Source organism: Poromitra crassiceps (assembly GCF_964638095.1).
Source record: "Poromitra crassiceps genome assembly, chromosome: 19".
NCBI lineage: Eukaryota > Metazoa > Chordata > Actinopteri > Beryciformes > Melamphaidae > Poromitra > Poromitra crassiceps.
This window is the reverse complement of record NC_139646.1, coordinates 1826595-1836594: the sequence shown is the minus strand read 5'-3', so window position 1 is coordinate 1836594 and position 10000 is coordinate 1826595. Positions and strand designations below refer to the sequence as shown.

Genomic DNA, 10000 nt, shown 5'->3' with positions numbered 1-10000 from the left:
TAGAAAGCCTCAGTGTGTCATCATGATGATAAGTCACCACTCTGTCAATATTGAGTGTAGAGACTAGGGGTGTCAAAAATAATCCATTATAAGATGCATCGCGATGCGGACGTCCACGATTCTGCATCGATTCACAAATGTCAAAAATCGATTATAAAAAAATAAAATAATAATCAAATAATATATAATGGAAGTACATGCAGTTGTTTATTTTAATTATGGATCATAATACAATGCAATTCCAAATGCACTTTTATTTTAAAAGTAGCCGCACAGTGAGAAAAAAGAAAGTGAGAAAAAATAAATCATGTATTGCGGAAAAAAGTGATGCATCGATTTAAGATGCATCGAGATGCATGGAGAGCCCCCTAGGGCTGCAGGCGTATCACTGCGCACCCTACCTCCCTGCCGCATGGCACCCGACGCCATCATGGCACCCACACACGACTAACTGAAAGCATATTGTGTACTTACAAGACTAACTAAATAAAAATGTAAAACTTTTGTCAAAACACAACAACATGAGGAGTTTATTGAGACTAAAGAGAGATTAAAAACTCAACTAAACTTAAATTAAACAATAAAAACTAAACTGAAATGAGCAAACCCACTCTGGAAACGAACTGAAACTAAACTGAATTGAAAACAAAAATTCAAAAGGAAATCAAAATCAAAACTAATGAAAAATACAAAACTATAAAATTCTGCACACTGCACAGTACACATGTTTGTCTGCACTAAGGTTAGCAAATTTTGTTCTCTCCCACTGCTCATTCCTTCCTTTTCTCCTGCACTTTGTCTCTTTCATCTCTTTGCACCTCCTCCCGTCCTCTCCTCCTCTTCCACATCCTCCCATCCTCTGCTCCTCTTCTACCTCCTCCCATCCTCTCCTCCTCTTCTACATCCTCTCCTCCTCTTCCACCTCCTCACATCCTCTCCTCCTGTTCCACCTCCTCCCATCCTCTCCTCCTCTTCCACCTCCTCCCATCCTCTCCTCCTCTTCCACCTCCTCCCATCCTCTCCTCCTCTTCCACCTCCTCCCATCCTCTCCTCCTCTTCCACATCCTCCCTGTGTAGTTTCTTCGAGAACATGGGCCGCATCACCTCTGAAGACTACGTGCCGACAGAGACGGACGTCCTGCGCGTACGACTGAGGACCACAGGCGTCATAGAGACCCAGTTTAAAGTCAAACACCTCCTTTTCAGGTACACAGCTTTCACTTGCCTTTTCTTTTTTATTTGTTATTGAGATTTTCATGTAGTTTTATACTCTATAAAAACATTATAGTTTTATACTCTATAAAAACATTATATGTAGTTTTATACTCTATAAAAACATTATATGTATCACCACGGAGTGCTGTAAGTACTTTAGAGATATGAGCCTTCAGAGTTTGCTGTGCAAGCTTGGCACGAACAACCATCTTTTCCCACTCAAAGAGTTGATGCTTATCCAGAGTTGGCACCATGAGATCGGCACCAGACGCAGAGGTGGGTCTCTTTAGAGTGTGGGACGTGTCACATCAAATGGCTTCCCTTCACTCCCCTCCAGCATCACTCTTATCTCCCTCTACAGCCATGACACCTGAGATGTGAGATGGAGATGGGCGGCCTCACTCAATACATCAATATGGCCTATCAGCTGGCTTTACGCTCATCTGACCACACACACACGCACACGCACATACACATACACACACACACACACACACACACACACACACACACACACACACACACACACACACACACACACATCCAAACACACACACACACACACACACACATCCAAACACACACACACACACACACACACACACACACACACACACACACACACACATCCAAACACACACACACACACACACACACATCCAAACACACACATACTGTGGAAGTGTCAGTGAATCAGTCTTATCAGTGGAGTAGCAGAGGGCAGGTATCTGAGCTCAGGAGGCTGATGATGTCAGACTACTACTTTATCATCCCCCAATAGCTCATCTAATTTCCTGAAGCCATTGATGGTCATGACAGGCTGATAGATATTTATGAACTCGCCTGCGTGTGATGTATAATCTATCTTTAAAGCCCCCCCCACCCCCAAGCCCCAAGGCAAAAACACGCCCTAAAACACTGTCACAATAGCAGCTAACAGTGTTGTACCCTTGCGGGGTAAAGTGGGCACAGATGCAGTTCATCGAAAAAGTATAGAATGTATAGAAGCATGAGAGTATTTGAGGGTGTAATGTTCATTGTTTAATCAACGTTAATTGTTAATCAACGTTTGAAAACAACTGAATCAGACATATTTTTTCATTTCTATTAATCCTGATTGTGATGTTGATGCAAGGAGTGATGGAAGTACATACAGCTGGAAAGGCAGATCGTCCACAATCCTATAATAATCATATAATAGGGATGCAAAGTGTCTGTTTGTGAGCAGAATTGTATTTGGCGACAGCTGTGCCGTTTTACGTGCGATTGGAGCCGGATTATTTATTTAGTTAATTCGGGCCGACTAAATAGGCGAAAATGGCTAATTAGTGGCCAAAATGACTCGATACAGGTTCAGCACCATGGAGAGCTCCAGAGTGGAGGAGCCCACGGGTGCTCCAGAGTGGAGCAGCACACAGATTAACTTATTTCTAATTAGCCAATTGAAGTGGACTATGAAAGTCCTCTGTGGAGAGAGAGGAGAGGCTGCATCTCTGTGAGCAAGGCCTGACTAAATGGCACACAGGAACGGATATTCTGCTCGTCTGTTAAAGTAAAGGGGGGATTTTCTCTTTAACTCGTTGAGTGCCAGCCACTTTTGGAGAACGGACGCTCCCAGTGCCAGAGTGTCAGAGCGTTTTCAGTGATTTCTCGAGGCCCACAGAATATTGTGTGATATTACTATGTAAACACCGAACAGGCACAAAGAACGAGCTGACTCTATCGTATCATCAGCAAAAAAAAGTTTATTGATACCATTTTCCGTTCTTTAGTTATGAGCCGGAGAAGATAGGTCGTTTTGAGCAAATACAGGCGTTTCAAATTAGAAGCTGAGTTATTCCGCCTTTTGTGAAATGAAGCATTTCAAGCACATTCACTGACTCTGAAGATAATATTTTCTGATGTAGTGACGTGGTGTAGTTGTGAGGTGCCCTGCGTGCCCCACCCCCCTCTCCCCCCCTCAGCTGCAAACTCCTCCCCACACTAACACACAGCCTAACACGCACCCAGTCTATTTTCGGAGCCTCCGTTTTTGTGCGCCGGCAACCAGCGCGACACGGAAGAGCCAAACCGGACTGCTGAGAATGCTTTGGCCCTTCGGCGTCGGGTGCTGCTTTTCTGGCGGCTAATCGTGTGGAGAAACTATGCAGACAGACAGACAGAGGCAGAGGGGGTCAGTTGTGGGCGCAGATTGACTGCTGTTCGCAGCCAACGTCAGCTCCAGACAGAGCAATCTATATGGCTCTGGCTGCAGCATGAGCGGTTTCTTTTTCATCACAGGGCTTTTTCCTGCTGTTTTCCGGACCTTTCTCTAATCTGGAGAGCACTGTCGCCACCTAATGAGTCCGTAAAATAGGTTATACACCTTCAATAGCTACAATATTTGTACAGGAGATGCCTGGGGCTTTGATCCACGTCCCACCGCCAAAAAACGCATTTGACGTCGATCGACGTCCTTGGCACTCTACGTCACTATTTACTTTGACGTCGATCGACGTCCTTGGCACTCAATGAGTTAAAGTGTAAAGAAAGGGGAGTGTTTTATTCATTTATTTGTGTTTGTTGATGCAACACTTGGCAAAGAGAAGCAATAGGTCTAAAAAGGACCCAGTATAGCTTGACTGGAGCCCAGATTGAAGCCTTTACTTGACTTTACTTGACTTGACTTTATTGCATTTAGCAGAAGCCTTTGTCCAAAGCGACTTACAACATCACATCTCATCAGAACACAGAAGAAATACACAGAAAAATAGAAAGTAATAAATATAAAAGTCAATCAATAAGAGTCAGATATCCTGGTGGACTGGAATAGCACCTTATAGGGATACAAATAATGTAAAAATAGTCAGGGGCGGAGCTAGCAGCAGCATGTGAGCGTTTAAGAAATGGTGTACATTTCAGAAGGGCCCAGGTGTAGCTCCAAAAGGCGGGTCTTTAGTCTCCGGCGAAAAATTGCCAGCGATTCGGCCATTCTGATCGAGGAGCTCATTCCACCACTGAGGAGCCAGTGAGGAGAAGAGCTGCGATCGGGACAAGCGACCTTCAGGGCCCACGTAGTGGTGGAGGGGCGAGGCGAGCCTTACAGTCGAGGGTAAGGGTATTTAAAGCCGACTATACGACATAAATATACTCCCACAGTAAGACGTCAGTACAAATGATGCATGTTACTACACATGATTAACATTGACTTTATTGTCCAGTGATTTTTCTTCTTGGGTTTTTCTGCGAACGCTGAAAGTTGACGGTCCTTTATAGCGCTGGGAGCCAAAAGGTCAAGGTTCAAACTGTTGGCTCATAGTGGCAGAGTGAAGGATGGCGGCTCATTTTCCACAGGCTGCTTTTATTGGAATGTTAATGGTCCATGGCGGCTTAACGGGGGATGCATTCAGGAAAACTACACGTACTGTATTGTGTGTGTGCGACTGTGCGTGTGTGTGTGTGTGCGTGTGTGTGTGCGACTGTGCGTGTGTGTGTGTGTGCGTGTGTGTGTGCGACTGTGCGTGTGTGTGTGTGTGTGTGTGTGTGTGTGTGTGTGTGTGTGTGTGTGTGTGTGTGTGTGTGTGTGTGTGCGTGTGTGTGTGTGTGTTTTCTCAACTGTGTAGCCATCTATCGTTCCTTTATCCCTCCACCCCACCTAAAGTGTCACATCGGGGGAAATCACATTATTGTCCCTGGTTCTTGGTGGTTCTTGGTGATGTCTAGCCAAGGAACTCTCTCTCCTTTCCTCTCCTCTCCTCTCCCCACAACAACAACAACAACCTGTCCCTCATCGCTGCTCTCAATTACATTTCAAATCAAATCGTAAATAGCAAAACACATTAGCTCAGCTGTTTAGCATATAAACATTGTAGAGAAGAAGCGATCTGTCAACAAAACAACTTCACTTGGGGGTATTTGTGTCACATCATGTGTGTGTGTGTTTTTTTTTGTTCAAAGTTTTTTTATTCATTTTCTGTATATCATACAAAATACAAATACAGATTTAAATACACTTGACACTTTTAAACAAAAACCCATCCCACGAGAACCCCTAGCCTATTACACCACATACATCATGTGATACATCACAGTATATCAATACACAAAGACACACAGAAGAAAAACAAAAAAAAACAAAAACAGATTAATGAAAATAAATATGAGAGAGGGGGGGGGGTAAATCTATACATTTGAAATGCTTGAAGTGTCTATTTTCTCTACCTGGTCCAGGACTGGCTGCCAGATGGTATAAAAGTCGAGAGCACAACCCCTTGTAGCGTATCAGATTTTTTCTAGGGTTAAATGATACATAAGATCTCTGACCCAGTGATTGAAAGTTGGAGGAAACTTGTCTTTCCATTTAAGGAGTACAAGTCGTCTAGCCAGAAGTGTACCAAACGCTGTCATCTTTTTACTGCATTGGTTGAGGGAGAGATCATGCGGTATCACACCAAAGATTGCAATTATGGCAAGAGGTTCAATGGATATTTCCAGTATATCAGATTTTTTTTTAAAATATGGAATGCCAAAAATCTACTAATTTTGGGCAAAGCCAAAACATATGTGATAAAGTGGCTGGGGTTGTTTGACAGCGATCACAATTAGGATCCATGTTTGGTGTAAATTTGGCCAATCTCGCCCTGGACCAATGCAGTCTACATCATGTGTGTGTTTGATCAGTCTCGCACACAGCACAGTGTGTAGGCAGAGGAAATGATGGGTCATATTGGGTGGGTTTCAGTGTCAGCAGACAAGCGTGGCAGACAACGAAAAGCCACACAAGCAAACCGATGCTGGGATCAGATCCGTATCAACTGTGCAGATAAAGGTTTTCCGTCGCTGTTGACTCACTTGCCTTGTAGAATCAAAAACCCTCTTTTTGTTTAGATCGTCAGAGATGACGTCGCCATGACAACATATCTGCGGCAGAATACCTGGGTCCCAGGTGGAGCAAAATACCTGGGTCCCAGGTGGAGCAGAATACCTGGGTCCCAGGTGGAGCAGAATACCTGGGTCCCAGGTGGAGCAGAATACCTGGGTCCCAGGTGGAGCAAAATACCTGGGTCCCAGGTGGAGCAAAATACCTGGGTCCCAGGTGGAGCAAAATACCTGGGTCCCAGGTGGAGCAGAATACCTGGGTCCCAGGTGGAGCAGAATACCTGGGTCCCAGGTGGAGCAAAATACCTGGGTCCCAGGTGGAGCAGAATACCTGGGTCCCAGGTGGAGCAGAATACCTGGGTCCCAGGTGGAGCAAAATACCTGGGTCCCAGGTGGAGCAGAATACCTGGGTCCCAGGTGGAGCAAAATACCTGGGTCCCAGGTGGAGCAGAATACCTGGGTCCCAGGTGGAGCAGAATACCTGGGTCCCAGGTGGAGCAAAATACCTGGGTCCCAGGTGGAGCAGAATACCTGGGTCCCAGGTGGAGCAAAATACCTGGGTCCCAGGTGGAGCAGAATACCTGGGTCCCAGGTGGAGCAGAATACCTGGGTCCCAGGTGGAGCAAAATACCTGGGTCCCAGGTGGAGCAGAATACCTGGGTCCCAGGTGGAGCAAAATACCTGGGTCCCAGGTGGAGCAGAATACCTGGGTCCCAGGTGGTGCTTAAGGAACCTTCCCAGCCTCCGTGCTCACGTAGTACACGTGCCTCTACTTATCTCTACTTGAATTCTTAAGTAGATAAATAATTAGATTTAGTTCATTGAGAAACATCAGTGTGGGTACTGTGTGTGTGTGTGTGTGTGTGTGTGTGTGTGTGTGTGTGTGTGTGTGTGTGTGTGTGTGTGTGTGTGTGTGTGCGTGCGTGCGTGCGTGCGCGCGCGCGTGCGTGTGTGTGCGCGTGTGTGCGTGTGTGTGTGTGTTTATATGCACTACACTGGGCAATTAGGACACACCTCTTATTGGGTTTTAGTGCTTCTTGTATATTATATTGTGTGTGTGTGTGTGTGTGTGTGTGCGTGTGCGTGCGTGCGTGTGTGTGTGTGCGTGCGTGCGTGCGTGTGGCCTTTAGAGATCAAGCCCTTGGCATTGATGAAAGAGCTTAGCATAAGTTGATGTAATTATCTTAAAGTCAACAACAAAAAGGATATTAAGAGGATTTAGTTTAATAGATGGTTTTCATCTGAGTATAATATGATGTTTGTCAGAAAGAGAGAGTGAAAGACAGGCACAGACTTAGAAATGTTTTTCTATTCAGATATAGCCGGTCTGTGATTTTACTGGTCAGCCAATGATGAACTAATTATTCTCCTTAATGATCAGTGGAGACATTGTGAAGTTGCTTTGGAGAGAGAGTGGATGTAAACTCTTAAAACATTAGTTTGCAGAATGTCAGGAGAGGCGTCAGTATCAATATGCACTCAGTGTAGAAAGTAACAGGGACTCGAAGGGAAGACCGATATGGAGATTCCTGCCTCGGCCTGACTTTATTTGATAAATATTGAAGCAATATAATTCTAGCACAGTGTGGAGCCGTCTACCTGCGTCTAATGGCCATCTCTCTCTGTTAGGGTTACGCTCAATCTTTTTCATCCACTCCAGCATCTCATGATATTTATCATGTCAACTAGATTCAAATGTCTCAAGTATGGATACATCCTATGATTAAGAAGCAAATCAAACTTAGATTACATTTAATTGTTTTATGCCTAACTGTCAGTGTGATTATGACTGTAACCATGAGTGGAATAGATGAATAATAATGGAATAGAGAAGTGCAGACAGTAACAGTATACTGGGCAGATTTTAATTGCTTGATTTATTTTTAAAAAGAGAATACCTGAGACTTGACTTGGGACTTGATTTGATTTACAAAGAAAATACCTGAGACTTGACTTGGCTTTGGGCTGTGGTGACTTTGGACTCTACTTTGACTTGCTCTACTTTGACTTGCTCTACTTTGACTTGCTCTACTTTGACTTGCTCTACTTTGACTTGCTCTACTTTGACTTGCTCTACTTTGACTTGCTCTACTTTGACTTGCTCTACTTTGACTTGCTCTACTTTGACTTGCTCTACTTTGACTTTGCACTTTGATGGCTTGAGAAGGTTTGTAAAGTCCTGACAAAAGACCTTGTGTTTGTGTAAATGACTTGGATTGATTTGTCCCACCAGACAGCTGAATTTAAATTCTGTTTTCTGAATTTGTATGGAATTATTGAATTTATTGAAACTGAAACCGATTATAGAAATTAAACTCTTGATGCAATTTTTATCCTATTAAATCCTAGACCATTTTTTAAAAGATATTAAATAGACTTGAGACTTAACATTAATGACACAGACTTGACTTGGTAATCTACTTGACTTGAGGGGTGTGTGTGTGTGTGTGTGTGTGTGTGTGTGTGTGTGTGTGTGTGTGTGTGTGTGTGTGTGTGTGCGTGCGTGCGTGCGTGCGCGTGTGCGTGCTCGTGCGTGTGGCTTGTGCCAAATGAAACACATTTCCAGCCATGATCTTAAGTCTATCTCGAAAGAGGAAAAAGTATTAATAATGTATATAATGTGTATCTAGTATTGCCTACTTATATAGCCTACTTATGATATACGGGTTGCGTATCATGGTATGTTTAAAGACTTGTTTTTATCAATTTTGCACACAAAAACATCAATGTCAGAGTGCATTTGTTTTCCTCTACTTGTTTTAGATGTGGGGGCCCACCCTTAAGCCATTGCTAACGATGGATTATTTACTGTAAGTCCTTGTCTTCTTTGCAGGACGCCATGTCAGAAGAGAAAACCTTCCCCAGTGTTTCACTTCAAACTCAAGTCCATTCTGTGTCTCTTCAACACGCTGAATAATGAATGTGGCCAAATGTTTGTGATTTGAATCATTCAGATGAAACCCATCTAAGACAAAGGCAATGGGCCCGGCGCACGTTTGAAAGCGTGGGACGGTTTAGATGTGACACCAGAAGTCAGGTCTCTCCTTTCTCCTTGCATCAGCACCTTCCACCACCCATCTAGTATCAAAGAAGACGAACTCTAGTCTCTCTCGTCTCTAAACTGCCTCTGACGCCTGCTTGTCTCTCCTCTCTTTTATCTTTCTGTATCTGTTCTCTCTTTCATATTTGTTTGTGTGTGTGTGTGTGTGTGTGTGTGTGTGTGTGTGTGTGTGTGTGTGTGTGTGTGTGTGTGCGTGTGTGTTGCGTGGGGAGATAAAGTCGACAAAGCTGTAAAATCCCACTAAATGAGTGGGTCTGAAATATCACTAGGTGACACCTATTGTCACTCTATTGGAAAGACTGTTACTCTTTTTTTATTACGTGTGTGTGTGTGTGTGTGTGTGTGTGTGTGTGTGTGTGTGTGTTTCTGTGTGTGTGTTTTGCAAGGATGAGACAAAGTAAAATGTGTACATGACAAGTCTATTTTTGTTTCTTCTCTGATCTACTGTCAGAAGAGACATTCAAAGAAAAAAATAACATTAACCCTAATTAATAATAATCCAAAATATATACAATATAATATATATATACAATAATAATACATTTTTATGCCTCCTCTGGCGATAACTGTGGCTGGAGGCAGTACGTACATCCGATGTTCGTTCCCTCGATATCTCAGGAACACCTGGAGGGAATTTCTTCAAATTTGGCTCAAACATCCACTTGGGCTCAACAATGAACTGATTAAATATGAACTGAAATTTTTGGTAGTCAAAGGACAAAGTTCAAGGTCACCGTGACCTCACGACCGCCCGTTTCGATGGGCCATAGCTAGGGATAATTATTATTATCTCTCTCTCTCTCTCTCTCTCTCTCTCTCTCTCTCTCTCTCTCTCTCTCTCTCTCTCTCTCTCTCTCTCTCTCTCTC

The 10000-nt window shown here is 43.7% G+C and overlaps 1 protein-coding gene across 1 annotated transcript in view; it reads left to right on the top strand.

The window, feature by feature from the left end:
• gnav1 (guanine nucleotide binding protein (G protein) alpha v1) overlaps window positions 1-10000 on the top strand; it is a 49179-nt gene that overhangs the window by 25501 nt on the left and 13678 nt on the right. The window contains exon 5 of the mRNA XM_083655339.1: window positions 1078-1206. Within this exon, the coding sequence (XP_083511465.1) occupies window positions 1078-1206 (129 nt within the window). The remainder of the gene's footprint in view (window positions 1-1077; window positions 1207-10000) is intronic.